This window comes from Monodon monoceros, unplaced genomic scaffold (assembly GCF_005190385.1).
Source record: "Monodon monoceros isolate NGI ecotype Baffin Bay Population unplaced genomic scaffold, NGI_Narwhal_1 Super_Scaffold_19, whole genome shotgun sequence".
In the NCBI taxonomy this organism is placed as follows: domain Eukaryota; kingdom Metazoa; phylum Chordata; class Mammalia; order Artiodactyla; family Monodontidae; genus Monodon; species Monodon monoceros.
The window spans coordinates 58,741,558-58,759,965 of NW_021703775.1; the positions used below are offsets into that span (position 1 = coordinate 58,741,558).

At 41.4% G+C, this 18,408-nt stretch overlaps 1 protein-coding gene across 1 annotated transcript in view; it reads right to left on the reverse strand.

Annotated features, from left to right (window-relative positions):
- Nucleotides 1-18,408, reverse strand: part of QPCT (glutaminyl-peptide cyclotransferase) — a 28,049-nt gene that overhangs the window by 7,388 nt on the left and 2,253 nt on the right. Inside the window, exons 2-4 of the mRNA XM_029231427.1 lie at nucleotides 12,368-12,514; nucleotides 5,638-5,916; nucleotides 446-622 (exon numbers count right to left, since the gene is read on the reverse strand). Coding sequence (XP_029087260.1) covers nucleotides 446-622; nucleotides 5,638-5,916; nucleotides 12,368-12,514 — 603 coding nt within the window. The remainder of the gene's footprint in view (nucleotides 1-445; nucleotides 623-5,637; nucleotides 5,917-12,367; nucleotides 12,515-18,408) is intronic.

Here is an 18,408-nt window from a genome sequence, read left to right on the forward strand (position 1 = left end):
GTCACTATAATGCTTTGAAGCCACCGAGGAAATTCTTCACTCTCATCCCCATACTATGTTCCACTCTTACTCCATTTCCCAAGACCCCAGCCTCCTCTGGCTTGACAGAGGCCTCAAAGATGGGATTTGCTCTCTCCACCTCTAATATTTACTGGGGGAATGTGCTCCCGTGGGACTGAAATGAATCTGATGTTTCCTTATTCTGAATTTTTACATCATTTTAATTGAGCTCAGTCAAACATAACTTCTAACCCAGAATCATTCTTTTTTAGCTCTGGGATTCCTCAAAAACCCAACGCCTGCCAAAAAAATGTTCTATTATAAACACTCTGCTCCAAGAATGCCTTGGCATTTTTAGGTCTTTAATTGGCTTCCCCTCCCTGCCACAGGCTTCCTTTGAAGCAGAGTCTGTAGCTGCAGCACCGTGAAAATTACCTGGACTCACCATGCCGTGCAATTGGTTGGTGTCCCTCGCTCCAGGTGGATGTGCAGTTGATGCCATCTTGGACGCTAAGTGCCGAGACCCATACAGGGAATCTTGAGGAGACCAGTGAAGAAAAGCCTCTTCTCCATCAAAGAAAATTAGCTGGAGTGAGAGATCTGGCTTCGAGTCTGAAATATTCTGATTTAAAAAAATAAACAGTAGAAAAAGAGCAAAAATATGAGAACTAAAAAATGGCACGCTTTCCTATTAACTGGACAAAAAGACAGATGTGCCGTGAAGAAAAGGAAGAAGCCAAAGCGAGTGAAAATATGCCAAAATTTATTTTGCACCATTTCCTCTCTGAAAATCATCACGGGTCCCACAGTCTTCAGCCACAGAAATCTCACCTTCTTCACTCCCTCTGAAAGGAGAAGTCTTATACTTTTTTCTTACTCCTTAGAGAACTCTGGAACTATGGAACTGCAGTGGCAGACACTGTGACACAACACCCAGGTCCCTTGCAGAAGGGTGTGTTGTCCCTGTTGCCAGTAGAGGTGTCCGCAGAAGGCCTTCAGTTGTTTGTCCCTTTAAGGATTGGCTCAGTCATGGGGGTTCCTACATCCAATGACTGGCCTAAGCGGGTGCTGGGGGCTCTCTAAAGGGCCATGCTACCTCCAGAGCTCCCCAGGGGTTGACTGAGGCTGTTGTTGAGCCTGCATGGCAGCCCGGCTTCTCCCTCTGCCTACTCCCATTTCTTTCCCCTCCCTGCCACAGGTGTTGAGCCAAGGCCACTCCCTACTATGTGATTGAAATGCTAACCTCCACGTCAGAGTGCACCTCCCAGGGAATCCAACCTGAAACAACGCAAATCTTTCTTGCTTCTCACCTTATGTAAGTCTGCAGTGTTGTACTGAATCTAGGTTCAAGAATCTGCCCTTGGAATGCAACAGAGATACAAAGAATGGTAATTACAGTCTCTCCCTCAGAGGAACCTACACTTTAGTTGGGTTAGGGAAAGATGAAACAAATACACGGGTATGGCAAAATGTACCAAGGGTCACAAACGTAACACAAAACTCCTCTGGAAATTGGATAGATTGAGAAGTGGAATCCTTGGAGTGTCAAGGAAGACTTCATGAAAGAGACAGTATTTGAGTGGAACTTAGAAGGGTGAGTAGGATTCTGATTGATTTTATACTTTCCACTGTCTGACAACAACTCTCACCTTTCAGATTAGTCCTTCTGGTACCCTATCCCCACAATCCTTCAACCCCACTGGAATCCATAATCTTTTGAAATGTTCACCTTTTCCCAGTCTTTCCTTTACCCTTATGATGTCCTCACTTCACTATATATTCAGCTTAAATTCCAGAGTCAATCATTCTAATTGCTCCCTGCGTACACACTCAACTCCTGTACCTCTCTCTGCCTTGGTCAAACTCACATGGCAAAAACATAATATTAAGTCCAACTCTCTAGCTGCTTTGTGCCTGCACTCAGGCAGCTGAACATGGATGAAGAAAAATACACCACCATTTGCTCTCTCCGCCCCTGTGCAGTACTGGGGAATGTGCTCCCGCTGGAGGAGCTGCATCTGATGTTTCCTTAATCTGTTATGGATAACACTTCTCCTCTTATCTCTCTAAGGATATTAAAATAGTGTTCTTTAAGTTATTTTCTGCTCCTGTACACTATTTCTTCTGAGTTCATTTTTCAACTTGTATTATTTGTTTTGCTTTCTTTCTTTCATGCTGGAGATGGCCCTCAAATATCTGATCATCCTTTGTGTTCATTTGCATTAAGCAATAAGATACTAAAACACTGATTAGAGACACAGATTGGTTGGCTCCACTGCAGGGCAATCTGATGCCCAGTGAGTGTTTTCACTGAGGATCCCCAAATGTCACTGTCTGTGGGTCTTTTCTATGAGGTGGTTCACATTCTCCAGAGAAGGATCCTCCAGGTTCCTGTCTGATGGGTGTGAGCTAGCTGCTGTCTTTCTCGTGCCGGAAGTAAGGGAAGGCTAGGGAATCTCACTGCTCAGTGTGTAGTCTTTCCCCTAATCTCACTGATTTCCATGAGGCACATCATTACTGCCCTCCTTTATATCTGGTGTCCCAACATCCAGAGCCTCCCTGGTTCAATTTCTCCAGAAAAATATCGTGTCATCTCCTACAAGGGTACAGGTGGAATACTCACCTACCTGCCAGCTGTGGGGTAGAAATCTTATATACCTAAGTACTCCTTATACAGACTTAAAACACTCTCGTCCTCCGCCCTCTGCCTCACTTCTGCCTTCCTTACTGTCCCCTCCCATCCCTGAGCCAGTCAGGATTTTTCAGGGGACCACTGGCTTCCTTTTTCCCCTCTGGGGAATGTGACGTCTCTCTATTCTGATATGTCATCTGCCTTTTCTCCATTCACCTTCTGTCTTCATATGGTGGTTTCCAGATGTTCACTGGATTCTTCAAAGATGGAATTTTTCTTGATTGTTTTAGGGTGATTTCATCAGAAGGAGGAAAATGTCTTTATCAAGTGAAAAGTAAGTTATCTTTGCATGGTAATCATTTCAATTGTCTTAATATTACTCCTTAATTAGGCCCCAAGAAAAGGACAGTTTACTGTATTTTGAGTCTCTCATAACTCCTGACAGTACTAAGCACAGGATGTGTCTATCTGTGTACTATATATGCACTCAGGGTTTAATAAGAACTCAGCAATGAAACAGATTGTCTCACTGGCAACACGTGTATAGTGCATACATTAGTGGAGACAGTCTAAGTTTCCAGTTGTCTAAAGGGCCTTGACTGGTTCCAAAGTTCTAACTCCAAATCAAACAGAACACCAGGGCAGAATAAAACTGCTTGGGACCGGAGACATTCTGTTCATGCCCAGGGCAGAAACAAAAGGAGGCAGTCTTCATATTCTGCAAGCTTGAAGGTTCGGGTGCCTCAGAAATGTCAACAGCTTGGCGACTCCAGTGTTCAGTGCAATGACTTCCTTTCATTCTCTTCTCTTAGCACCATTTCATTTAGATAGGCATAGACCGTTTTGGACAATTACTCTGAGTCCTGTGAGGCAACTTGCTCTTTTTACTTCTTTTTAGGATTGGCAGAAAAATAACTGTGGCCTTCAACTTCTAATAACTCAGCCTAGTATCTCGGAGCTAGAAAATCTGTATGGCTAGATTTTCTTCTAGTCATTCTCCCTGGCAATATGACAAACGCCTAGTAACCAGTGTTAACAGGGTCAGTATGTTATCTGCAGTCTTTCCCCAACCAAGGCTGTATCAGCTAATGCCACAACACTAAGGTGTAAAAACCACCCGAAACTCAGTGGCTTAAAACAACAATCATGAGTTCTGTGGGGTCTGCAGGTCAACTGGGGACAACTGGTCTAGGCTGGAGAAGCTCTGCTTCACCCTACAGTCATCTAGCTTGGCTCTGCTCCACAAGCCTCTTAGCCTCCTCCTGGGACTGGCAGGCCAGCCAAGGCACGCTCTCCCCATGACGATGGCAAAGACATGACAGAGCAAGTCCAATTGCACAAGCACATTTCCAGCCTCTGTTTGTGTCATCTACTAGCATCCCATTGGCCAAGGCAAGTCAAATAACCAACTCCAGAGACAAGAAATGAGGAAGTACCACCTGCTAAAGTGGGAGGGCACAGCAAAGTTACAAGACAAAAGAGGTGAATGTATAATTACAATCTTATTGCTAGAGGAGGAAGACTGCAAAGAATTGGAACCATCATCCAGTCTCCTATCCAGTCTTCTCCCAGGTCACATTCTTCCACCCCTTACCCAACCCATGACAGCTGAAGGACATAAAATATGTCCTTAATACAAATCTAGTTAAAGTACAACTGGAAGAATAAAACTGATACTCTCAAAGTTTGCATTCAAAACCAATCTTTATTTCTAATTGTCCACATCACTGCTTACCTCTATTAGAAAAGATAATTAAAAGAATATATGAGTATTTTGTTAATGGAGATCCCCACTCAACAACTCATTCAGTCCTTTCTATTTCTGTTCACCAAAAGCAGGTGTGAATTACATGGAAAAAGGTAAAGGAGCTCACCAAGAGATTGTGAGCCCACCACAGAGATTGTGTCTTTAAGTCATACTTCACCTCACTTCATGTACTTACACTAGAAATGCAAGTACGAAAAATTAACCTTTTATATCAGCTTCTGAACTCTCTCACCCAATTGCTGGGAAAGGATGCTAGTTAAAAGCAGGACAGAGCATGGGACAAAGACATTATAGAAGGTTCAGAAAACAAAACAAAATGAAAAAACAGTGAAAAGGATACTGAGAGGTTATAAACAATTCTTGCTTTCTTCAAGTTCAGCATCTAAAGCAAAAATAGAACCAAATATCTCTATTACTTCCATTACAAGATAAATCTTTTACTTCTTTACCCCCCTTGTATCAAAAGCTGGCCCCTTCATAAAGCTTCGAGGGGAAAAAAAGGTATTTGTTGCCTGCGAACAAAGTTTTTTCTTTCTGCTTTGTTGTGTTTACTTGGTTATGAGTGATATCTGAACAAAGTGTCTTCATCTGGCTTAGCACTTTTTTTCAATATACACTTAAGAACACAGAGACTGAAATAACATCTGAGAGTCCCAGAAGTATTCTGAGCTGAGAATGTAACAAAAGCTCTGCTATGCTGCATAAAATTGAGCCAAGATTCACAGATAATAACAATAATACATTTCTGCTTCATGCTTTTCATCTTGATGTGTCTGAATTACCCACTGTCTACTTCAGAACCACTAGCAGAAACTCCCTCCTTGACTCAAGGCCGCCACATCTCAGTATAGAAGGCTGTGATGTTCCATGACTATATAAACAAGAAGAAATAAACATAATTCTCCCACACATGCCTGTACCAACCTTCCACCTTCTTCATTTTTTGCAAAAAAAAAAAAATTTTTTTTAATTTGATGTGTATTCATAACTAAGAAATCAAGTGCCAATCAATGAATATACTATCATGTACTTATTGCCCATGGTGGACATTTTAAATAATATAATCTTCCAATTAATATTATTTCAACTTCATTTCATTTTGCAACAAATTAGTACAAAATGTACAGAAAGTCTACACTTCTAAATGGCTTTCTCACTCACCCAAGGATTCTAGAATTCACTCTGAATTACTGCTAACATGTTTTATCTCAGGAATCTACAAGAGGGAAACAGATACCTTCAACGAAAGGAGTTGCTTGTCTACGGCCCGGGCAAGTTCCAGTATCATCGCACATGGCACAGCTGAATCAGTGGCTCCCACAAACACTCTGTTGTCCCAATGAGGAAAATACTTGGAGTCATAGTGACAGGCGAGGACCAAGTGTCGTTTAGCAGTGGGATTGAGGGTGCTGATAATATTTGAGAAAGACCGGTACCCATAGGGTGTCTGACTCAAGAAGGTATCCACTTCCAAGACCCAGTCAGCTTGAAGTCTCTGAATTCTCTGCATGATGTGCTGATCAAAACAAAAAACAAAATTTCAGCTCTAGACAGTTAAATTTTATGTAATGCCTTTCAAGTTAAAAAATGCAATCCATGCTTATTATATGAAGCAAGGATGTTTAAAGGAAAAGCTAATCACCTCCCTCTCCCTTAACCTCCCCCTGCCAATCCAACTCAACCAACTGTTAATATTACCAATGTTAAGAGTCTGCTGTATATCTTGCCACACCTTTCTCCTTGTTTATACAAACATGTACTAGCACTCAAACACGTATATTTGGCCGAGGGATGTATATTCTTATAAGAATAGAATCCTACTCTATATTTGCTCTGCTCCTTGCCCCTCTCACTTAACAGTGTGTCATGGACATCTCTGCACATCAGGAGAGGGAGCTTCAGTTCAGTATATATTAAAGCCCACTTTTAATATTTCTAGGAGGATAACAAGACAGGTTTGAGAAATTAGATATACTAGGTGGGTCGTACAGGTCATAACTTCTACTCTAAGCTCTTTGAGGGTGAGAACTGCACATGGCAGCTCTTTTTGTCCGAAGCACTTAGTATGTGCCCCCAGTCAGCAAATATTTCATAATGTAACAAACACTAACAAAAAATACTAATGCTCACCTGTTAAGGATAATTCACAGAGAGTCCCGTTACAAGGGGATGGTTGGGGGATATTTGAGGTTCTGCCCGCTCTAAGAATCAATAAGCAACTCTGAACCATAATGACATATCAAGCAGTTTTCCCTTTGCATTCAAGGCAGGTCTAGACCCACTGCAAACGCTGGTGAAAATAAGGAAGAATCTATTTTCCCATCTCTCCTGGTCATCTTGGGCTTTGTGAGCAACATGGTGACTGACAGGGAAAAACAGCAGATGGAAAAGAAACACCACTTCAGGGACTGGAGGTGTCTTCTTAAAGAATCTAGGGCTACCCTGGTGGCACAGTGGCTAAGAATCCGCCTGCCAATGCAGGGGACACGGGTTCAAGCCCTGGTCCGGGAAGATCCCACATGCTACGGATCAGCTGAGCCCATGAGCCACAACTACTGAGCCTATGTGCCACAACTACTGAAGCCTGCGCACCTAGAGCCCGTGCTCCACAACAAGAGAAGCCACCGCAATGAGAAGCCCGCGCACCGCAGTGAAGAGTAGGCCCCGCTCGCCACAACTAGAGAAAGCCCGCACACAACAAAAAAGACCCAATGCAGTCAAAAATAAATAAAATAAATAAATTTATTAAAAAATAAAAAGAATCTAGAGTTTGTGGTGTGAAAAGCTACAGGTGAGTTCATTGCTGTTCCATTTGCCCTTTCCTATCTTTATTTTCCCTTTGCTTTATTTTCCTCACTATGTTCCATTTATTTCATTTTGAAATATTATACAGATTTTTGTAAGTTGCCTTAAAAAATTATTTTTAAGTCACACAACAAACTAACCATCAACACATCTGGCAGTTTGTTCCACAATGAACATCCAGTGGGGATGGACCTTGAGGTGATAAACAAATAACTTATAATGACTGGAAAAGAATGGGAGATTCCCTTCCACACACGACTTTCTAGCCTAGCCAAGTCTTGTGTGACCTGCCCTGACTAATGTGACATGACACGTAGGCAAGGGCCTTGGAACAACTGGGGCAGGAAGCTTCCAGGAAAAGGAAAACTAAGCCAGAGGGAGGACAGTGCTTCTACAGTCAGCCCTGCAAAAGCCAAATAAACAAACAGTTTCCCAGATATTCACTCCTTGCTCTCTGTCAGGAGGTGGACTTTGGCCTAAAGAGCATGTATACACAGTACCTTACCTTTTCTATTACACATTTACAGATTGTCTTTTCATATAAAAATAATTTTTAAAACTTTATAACCTTTTTGAAATTATCACTCATACCTCATTTGTTATTCTCCACAATTCTTAGCACTGAGCTTTGTACACAGTAGGCTATCGGTAAATATGGGTTGATTATAACAAATAAGTTATTCTCAATGAGATTATATAAAATTATACGATATGGAACATTAATAGTTTGACTAGAGAGAAATCACTGCATCTAAGACAAGTTTTCCAGAGAATTTGAAAATAAGTTATCCTCAGACTTTGGTGAAAAGAAATTTTTCCATAAAAGGGGTCAATCTTAAAAAAAATAAAAAGCACATCCGCCAGAACATCTGGTATCCAGATGATGAGCTGCTCCATAAAATGTGTTCAATACCAATAGCTGCCTACATGCTTACAAAATGAATTGGGATTTTAAAAGATGTATCTGTTAGCTTTGCTCAGCTGAAGTCTCACACACAAACTCATTCCTCATCCAGTGAACAGGTTTTGGCCATAATTTCTGATATCTGTGTTGACACTAAAATCCACAAAAGCATCAGCAAATGCCCCAAAAAGAGTTCTGCCTGAACTAACATTTTTTATTCAGTATAAATATTTTTATTTATCTTAGCAACTAATTTCTTTATAAACAATCAAATTGGCTGCATAATCTAATTAGGTCACCAATATCCCTTACAGTTGAGCTTTTGGCTTGCAGACTTAGTCTGCAAGTTCCCACTATAATTCTCTAGAGTAGGTTCCAGAAGCTACTGCTCTTCTCACTAGAGTGCCCCTGAACAGGGAGTGCTTGGCTATGAGAGGGCATCTAAAGCAGCTGTGCTTCTCTAACCACAGGTAGCAAAAGCCTCTGCCTACCAGGCATGCTAAAATGCAATTTAGAGTACAGACTGTATTTTGGATTTCTAGACATCTATCTTTTTAAATAGAGAAGGGAGAAAAGAGACAAAGAGCGATGGATAGATTGAGACAGAGAGAGATGGAGATTGAAAAGAGAGACAAAGACAAAGAGAGACAAAGAAAAGAGACAAAGAGCGATGGATAGATTGAGACAGAGAGAGATGGAGATTGAAAAGAGAGACAAAGAAAAGGATATGAAAATAGAGGGGGAGACAAGGAGAGAGAGACAGAGACAGGCCAAGAGTGGGAGTGGAGAGACAGAGAGGAAGAGAAAGAAAGATAAAAGTAAACATGGCATTCTACTTCCTGGGGAGGAAGGCCCCAGGGGATTTTAGGTTAACACTGGTGAATGATCCTGGGTCAAATTAATTAAACTTACATTCTCATTTCCAAGTTCTGAGAAACACTGTCATTAGTAGACCAGATTTGTTTGGAGGAAGCAGATCCTGCGATATTTCCAATAAGTCTGCAAACAGACCATTGTCTGCATGCTGAACCCTGCCACTGGGGACTTCAGGGTCCTCCTCCCTTTTGGGTGGACCATATATTAGTCTCTCAGGCTCCAAGCTGAAGGCCCTCCACCCAGAGCCCTCCATTCAGGGATACACATACCTTTCAATGAAGAAGCCTAGCTTTAGCTACTCAGATGCACTGGACATACACAGGGGATTTTAACCACCAAGTTTCTAGCTTGCCTCTTTTAGACAAAGTTTCTGGCTTGCTCCTTAGTGAGACTTTACCACCCTGATTTTTTAAATTTATTTTTTATTCCTCTCTCAGCTAGAAATCACTGAAATCCTCTAAAATTTAATACTGTCAAAGTATTAAATTTACAAATAAAGTATCTTCTCTAATAAAAATATTCTAAAAATCCAACAGGCAGCTTTAGGCCCATTGATCAGAGACAATAAAAATGCAGACTATGGGATATTGTTCCCATATTATCTTCTGAAAGGGGATTCATAGCAATGCACATCTTTATTGATAACTGATAAAAGTTAAATCACTAACCAGTTTTATATCAAGTCCACACTTTTTTTAGATTTTAGAGTCTTCTTTAATTATAACCCTGAAACTCTATGAATTATAAAACATCTGATCTAGTGCTCAGAAATGCCTTAGGAGAAAAAAATAATTTTCCACCATTCTTGTCAAAATGTAGTTCAGAATAAAAGGTACTAATCCTAGTCAAATTAAAGCCATTAAGTGTAGTTCCCTCATAATAACTCAGGGTCGTCTACCTCATCTTCAAAAGAGGGAACCATTTATCTTCCACAGCTTAGGGGACAGCTTTCCTAAAACTCATGGTAATTTTCTTTCCCCAAAATTATAAAATCAAATCTCTTAAGTGAGATTTCTAACCATCCTGTTAGAACTACTACTTTGTCAGCCAGCCCATGTGCAGGTAGCCCAGCAGCTATTCCCAGCACATTCCAAAGCACCGTCAATAAATTTCTCACTTGCCTCCACCCCACATGACATGGAAGATGTTATTATGGATTCTGTAACACTTTTAAATGAATACGAATTTTTAAAACCATGACAGAACCTATGTGTATTATTTGTGAAATCTATTTTGTTGAAGTTAAAGATCAAATAGCAATATTTGTTGTCTTTATGGCTTTCTAGAGGTCACAGGCAAGGAACCTCAGGTCTGAAGTATGCACATACATTTCTCGGTATATACTTGGCCTTCTGAGCAAATGGTATGGGGAAATGAAAAAAGTGGAGATAAGTGAGTGCTACAGACCTAGATTTTTTCTAATGAGGAAGTGAGGATTTGGGGAAGACCCAGTAAGTGCTGTGAACTTCTTTTAGAAAATGCTTGGGAGACGAGGCCCAGGGGAGGTCACTGAAATGAGTGGTATGCACCTCACTCTCCGACCCGGGCCTGAGAAGATACAGAGCTGGACACATTTGTAAGCACACACCACAGAGCTGGTCTCTCCCTGCTACCACTCTCCAGGGATTGGATGGAGAGGTCAAGCAGATACCAGTCCTGGTTCTGGCCTCATCACTGCTATGTGTACAACCTTGAGCGAGTTAACTTGCATACTTAAGCCTCAGGTCTTTTTTTTTTTTTAATTTATTTAATTTTATTTATTTTTGGCTGCATTGGGTCTTCGTTGCTGCACGTAGGTTTTTCTCTATTTGTGGCGAGCAGGGGCTACTCTTCGTTGTGGTGCGCAGCCTTATTGTCGTGGCTTCTCTTGTTGTGGAGCACGGGCTCTAGGCGCACGGGCTTCAGCAGTTGTGGCTCGCGGGCTCTAGAGCTCAGGCTCAGTAGTTGTGGCGCATGGGCTTATTTGCTCTGTGGCATGTGGGATCTTCCCAGACCAGGGCTTGAACCCATGTCTCCTGCATTGGCGGGTGGATTCCTAACCACTGCGCCACCACAGCAGCCCCCTCAGGTCTTTTTAAATCTGTAGCACTGGGAGAGCAATTGTACCCACAATTATTGTGTGGATGGAATGAGAGGATCCATGCAAAGACCTCTGTAAAGTGGCTGACCTGAAAAAAGTGCCAGATGAACATCAGCCATCATCAGCATTATTCCTCACTCTGCCTAGAGCTTGGAAAGAACTAAGGTGCTCTTTGGGTCTCTGCCACCTAAGTCCTTAGGGGAAGCAAGAGCTGTTTGGATAGAAGACAAGAGGCTAACGGGGCAACAGACAATGCCATCTGGGCTCAACTTGAAAAGCAGAAGCCAAATACTGGATAGAAAGGAAGAGCCCACCAGCTGTGCTGCCAGGCCTTGCAGGTGTCACTCTGTCACAGCAGCGGAGTGCCAAGGTGTTTGCCTGAAGTGTTAGGGCAGGTGGGCTACTCTCAGAGGAGGCTATGAGAGGCCAGCCTCACCCCATTCCCTCCCAAGCTGCCCCTTAAAATGGGGCTACTTTGAAAAAATAGTCATTCAGAGCTGGGGTTTCAGATTGCTTAAGAGGACTGACACTAAGGAGACAGAGAGACATTCAGGTCTAGCCCACCTTATGGCTTAATCTACCCTCTATAGCAGTGCCTTTCAAACTGCAGTGTGCAAATCAGTGTGCCTTGAAAACAGATTAGTGGGTCATGACCAGCTTTTAAAAAATCATAATAATAAATAGTAAAATAGAATTAATATCAGGGTAGATTGCAGGTAATAGGAGTATTTTTCATGAAACTTTTGTATCAGTTAACTCTATGTTTGTGTGTATAAAATGTAAAATATATATATTTGTTTACCATGGGCCAGAGTCAGAAGCCTGAGAAGCATTGTACTGGACAGAGTAGTTTATCACTGATCTTGACTCTCCCTCCTGGGAGAATACAATTTCCCAAAGGGGAATAAAGGCTTATTAGGACAGTAACTCACTCTTGACCCAGAGCGGTTAAAAAAGAAATGTCCAAGCCTGTTGATATTGGGTGTTTAGGGTCCAAGAAAACTCGGTTGGGTACCTGGGGTTGTGTCATAGAAATGATCAAGAGTTGAGTACTTAGTACCCTGTCTGATGTTGCACCCCAGACAGAGATTTCACACATAAATTGATTTCGGTTAACATGCATCTTTTAATTCAGAACAGATATTTGCTCTCAGTTGTTTGGTTTTCTGGGTGCTTATTTTAGTGAAAAAGATGAGATGACAGATCTGAGTATCAGACAACTCAGCACTTCAGGCATAATGTTATCTCTCATGTGAAAGCAAAGTGTTCCACAGCCTTCAGGTTTGTGTGCTGTTTTCTCACCTGGCGAGCAGCATAGCTTCCAGGGGATCCGGGATATCGCTCAATCAGCAACGGTCGTAAGTCATTTTGCCACATTTCAGAAATACTGGTGCCTTCTGCAACTTGTCGGAGAGACGATAAATTCAAAAGGGCTGGTTGGTGATAATTCTGAGGATCAAATAAAATTATTTAACTGGCTATCATTTCATAATATGTTTAAGACTTATCCTGAGACACTTGCAATTGTAAAATATTCGCTTTGAACCTCAAAATAAAGGGATAGCTCTTACGTTATACAAAGTAAATTAAACTACTCAACTTTAAAATTGGCCCCTTAGATCTAGAACTTAAACTGTTTTGGCGGCTTGTTTTTAAAACAGAATTAATATAATGTTTTGAACCTGAGAATTAATATTTACCACTTATAGCCTGTGTAATTTTAATAATTTTTGTACAATTGCTTTGTAAAACTAAGGTTTACAAATAACAATTGATATCCTAGTCTTAAGGAAACTTAATATTTCAAAAACTACAGCCAAAAAACAATATAATTTGTTAGCATAATTGCTTTATAAAAGCCAGTGAGGTGTTACAGAATAAGTATATTCTTGGGGTGAGAGAAACTAGATTCAAAGTTTCTGGCTGCCATTTATAGGTTGGATGACCTTGGGCAGGTCCCTTAAATTCTCATTCCGCTTAAAATACCAATAAAGGAATTTGAGCTAAATCTGCACTGTCCAATGTGGTAGCCACAAGCCACATGTGCCCATTAAGCTCTTGAAATGTAGACAGTCAATGTGTGTAATACACATATTGAATTTCAAAGACCTAGCATGAAAAAAATGTAAAATATCTCGCTAATAATTTTTATAGTGATTACACGTTGAAATGAAAATTTTTGATATATTGAGTTAAATAAAATATAGTATTAAAATTGGTTTCACCTATCGCCTTTTACTTTTTTAATAGAGCTACTAGAAGATTTTAAATTATATATGTGCTTCACGTTATATTTTGCTATTGAATAGCACTAACCTGGATGATTGCTGCAATTCTTTTCAGCCAGAGCTTGATGATTCTATAACCCACTAAATAGTACACCTTTTGCCTTCAGTGAAAATTATTTTAATATTCTATTAATGCTCACACTCTTTGGTACACTTATATATTAATTAAGTGAACCTTAATTTAAGCAGCTGAACAAACATAACATTCAAATTTGTATTTTGGATATGACTTTACATGTGATACGAGTAATGATGAATCATTCATTCATTACATGCTTATCAGGTACTCAGTGATGGAATGTGTTACTCCTCCCCATAGGCATCAGTGTGATTCGTTGATCAGAGGATTTCTTCCCTAAGGGGAATGCTGAAGGTAACATAAATTCTTTGGAATGCAAAACAGAGCTCAGGGCAGCCCTGTCTACTTTACAGCTTTTTCCAAGACCTGTGTAAATTGACTATGTCTAAGTTATCACATGGCTATCTTCACTCCATGGGACACTGTGGAATTAGAGAATGCTTGTTGCCTAATTACTTATACCCATCTACACTTTGCTATGCTTCAGCGTCACTCTCAGGTATTATCATGCAAAGAGCGTGAGCTGTGGGTCCAGGCAGCCCCCCTTCAACTCAGCCTCTCAACTCAACTCCCCACCACTTACTAGCTGGCCAGGTTACTTAACCTTATTAAGGCTTAACATTCTCATCTGTAAAAGGGAGGTAATAACACCTACTTCCTAGGGTAATTATAATTGAGCTAATACATGTAAACTGCCTCAGTAACTATTTGGAAAGTTTTATTAGTTCTATTACCGTCTATCAAACATTAAGAGGGATAGAATTCCAAGCTGGAAAGGCCACTGAGAGATGATTATCATCCAATCTCTTTGCTTTCTGTCAGTGGAAACTGAGTCAGAGAAACCAACTGATTTTCCCAAGGTTGTAGGAGAGTTACAGGTAAGTTCGAGAGAAAGGATCCTGGCCCTGTAGATTCCCCATCCCATGCTAGTTCTCCTCTGCCTTCCTACACTGTCTGTGAACTTCCACTGTTAAATACAATGTATTGATGCTGTATCTGGAACATCTCAAGGTTTGTGTTTATTTACTGGTAATACATTTTAAAATATATTTCCTTAGTAAATTTGTTGCTGCAGCCTTTAAACTCCTTGGTACCTCAGATCTAAGTCCTCCTGTTAACTCTCAAACAGCACTTTGAGAAGGAAGAAGGAGCTAAAAGACAACAATAGAAATGTGAGAAGTGAAAAGAGAACGGAGGCAAGAAGTCGGAAACTTACATGGTTAATTATTACTTAACACGGCCAACAAGAGCCTCCGGTCTCTCCTGCTGCCTCACAAGCCCCATGCAGGGCCACTCACCCCCCCCCCCCCCCGCCCCTGCCCCGGTTCACCATGCTTCAGTCACCTGGCATCCTTCCAGGACCCAAAGTAGTGTGAGGCTCAGGCCTCCTGGGGCCTTTGCATTGTGGTGCCTTCTACCTTGAAGGCTTTCCCCTTCCTCTTCACCTGGCTAACTCCTGCTCATTTCAGGTTGTAGCCCAGAGGCCTTGTGTGTTTACTCGTTTAATGGCTGATTTCATGCAAGAGGTCAACTCCAGGAGGACAGGAACTATCTCTCTTATTTTCCACTCTCTCCCCAGAACCACACAGTACCCAGCTCATGTGGCACACTCAATAAATACTGGATGAATTCATCAAATGTGGAATCGACAGATGAACTATTTTTCTAAAATAGTTCAACTTCACTAAGATTATGTTTACATAATAATAAAGTAAAATGGGCATGTTTGCCATCATATATACCAAATCAGTTGAATGAACAGAAATTATAAAGTCAGGAAAGACAAGTGGCTGCCTGTTGCAAAGGGCCAGGAAGTGCTGTGGGTCAATGTTGGTGGGCTTTGTTCTTTTTGAATTTCTGAGAGTCGATGCTTGTGATGATTTAGAGTTGAGTTGGCCCAGTAGTCATTGTGACAATCCAGAACTGTTGTGTCAAAGGCTGTTTGGCCAGGGGCTCCTTTTCTATGCACTGTCTATTACTCCATCCCAGAACCTACCTGGTCACTGTGGTCCTTCACTCCATGTCCACAGTGAAAGGAAATCAAGCTGATGTGTAAATGGGCAATTTATATTAAAGATTGCTGCCATGACCTCCCCCCACCGCACTGCCCACCTGCCCAGTGGGGTGGAGTGTCACTCCAGGACGCTTTGTTTTGGACATGTAAGAGCCCCCTGTCCAATAAATCATTGATGTCTCTGTCACTGTCACCGGGCTCTTTCTCTGGCCTTGAAACTAGGCAACTACAAGGCTTGCAGGCCTGCGGGGTACAGTCCAACAATTGGTGGGCCAAACAGGAGGCCAAGGAAATTCCCGTGAGCCCCGAGATGTCGGGAAATAAGGACGGGGAGGAAGAAGATAGATATATAAATAGGTGATTTATGGAGGCTTGAAAGAGTTCTTAAGAGATTTAAGAAAAAATGGGAACAAAATAAATAACCCTCCAGCATCTCTACCTGTAACAGATATCGTGGATGAAACATAGTTACAAATAGCACCAAAAAATGCTTAATGGATGAATAAAGGGTAAGCTCAGCAGACAGGCCCATCAGTGCTCCTGAATACAGACACTTACCTGTGTTGATCCTCAATCTCCTGGGCTCACCCACTTAATGACCATACTTCAGTAAAGTGCCCTCCTTCACCCTGCCTCCCTGGGAATAAAGATGCCCCTGTGAAATCACAGAGATTAAAAGCTTCCCAATCAGTGATGGATAGAGAAGGGGAAACAGTCACACTCAGTTAATTACTTAAGCCTTTCTATTGATATTTATTAAAGCCCTGAATGGAAAAGCATTCGCTTTTTCCAAACTAAATGGCATCCATTCTATTTTTGTGGAGGCTGACTCTCAGAATCCAATAAATCTAAACATCTATGTGGGGCTGAGAGGAAGGAGGAAGAGGGGAAACCTGGAAAGAAAGTGTGGGCTGGGCATGAGGAGAGTAAACAAATGAGGCAAAACTATGTTGAGCCCAATGTTAAATGCCAACCCCCAATTATTCTAGGTTTATTTCAGTTAAAAGGCATGTAGACAATTTTCTATTGGGACAGGCATTCTCAGAGGAATGAGTCTCTATTACAGCCCCTGCCTTGTCTTTCATCCAGGCAGAAAGGACAATAAGTCTGCTTTGGGTGACAAGAATCTTTCAGCTAAAAAAGTGTGACCCAGATATCCTACAGCATCTCCTCTGGACTAATCCCATGGTGCCAGGCCAAAGAGGAGTTTAATTACATAATTTGTAGAGCTGGCCCAGCTTGCAGAGGGATTTGAGGTCCCAAACCATTGAATTAAAGGGAGAACATTACAGAAGCATAGCCAATTCAATTCTAGTTTCCATCCCATATGAGCGTCTCCCAGACAGCACTCAGATTAACACCTGTGTCTACTGCAAATTCAACCCAGCCAGCATTTACTGAACTCTTTCTGTGTCAGATGCCACTGATATTACAAATGCAGTTGTGGAACAGTTGGGAAGTGAATAAGATAAAGTTCTGTCTTCTTTAAAGGCTAGCAGCCCTCTATCTAAAAGCAAAGTAGTGCAGGCTTTGAAAACAACAATTTAGGGCCAAATCGCAGCTCCCTCACTTACTAGCTGTGACTAGGAAAAGTTTCCTTATCTGTATAATGGATGTCCTAGTACTTACCTGCCAGATGGTAGAAGCTCAAAAATGGCACATCTTCTTTCTCCCTCTGCCACCAATAACCAGGCTACCACTGGCCCCCTGTCCCTTCCTTGGAGTCTCCATTGCTGCTTCATGATTCATAAGAATCATGATGGGTAGAGGGGTAGATGGCTAAGAACTTTTAGAACCATGGAGGAGGGGAACCCTAAGATTTTTTAGAATATATGTGGCTCCAGAAACAGAAGAATGTGAAATGCTGTGAGAGCAGTAATTGTCCTCCAGAACTACCCTGGAGGAGGACTTTTAGGTGAGGCTAACTTTCCTGTTCAAGGTTCCTCTGTTCAAAAAAATCTGTCCCTCCACCCTCAATATGACTCAAATAATAAAGGAAAATTCTACCAATTAAAATATGTTGGGTCCCAGCTTTACAATAAAGTTTGGAAACAACCTAACTATCCAATAATAAAGGGATAGTTAAACTAAGGAAACATGAGGGCTCTTCAGTTCGCTGCTGTAATGGTGATCAAGTTTCCTCATCTATAAATTGGGGATGAACGTACCCTCCTCACAGAGACACAGTGAGATTCAAGTCAGGTGCTTATACATAGAATCCTGGTACCCAGATGCCAATGCCCCTAAATATATACCTGTGGGCCCGCCTGTGAATCTAACAACTTATAATATTACTTCTATGGAAAACAATGTTTACAAGTTTCAAATAAGCAAATCACGGTCTTCTAAACACAACCAAAAATTAGGGTTGAACTGTTTTTACATATTAGATCCCATTGTTAGAGACACACCTTTATTTCAAAGCAAAGAAAATGGATTTCAAAATCAACGCTTCCTTTACCACACCTCACCTTTCGGCAGACCAGTGTGCCAAGGGCACACCCCACGTGACTAAAATAGCTAAATGCCATTCAGAGCAGGAAGGCATGTATTTTAGTGTGGATTAATTCATTTCCCAGGCTTCAAACTGTACGTGACATCTGGAAGACTTTATGAAAGCCTGGAGAGTAAGGGAGGGCAGGGGGAACCAGAAATCAGGAATTGTCATGGTTGATTTTGTCATTTGCTTCTTTAGCTTGCACCACTTTAAAGGAAACAATTTCCCAATAGAAAAGCGATCAGAAGTTTCTTAAATATAAAAGGGATGCGTGCTTTAAAAGACATTTCTCAAAAGTTAGTCTCATTCATTTAAAACATTGTAAGAATCCAGCACCTTCTCCCACCCACAAATACATCCTGCCTGTAGATGATCCCTTCAGAGCAGCTCCTTCAAACAGTCCCCACCTCATTTAGTTCCATTCATGTCCATGTATCATAGACACATTTGGTGGCTCCACATTTC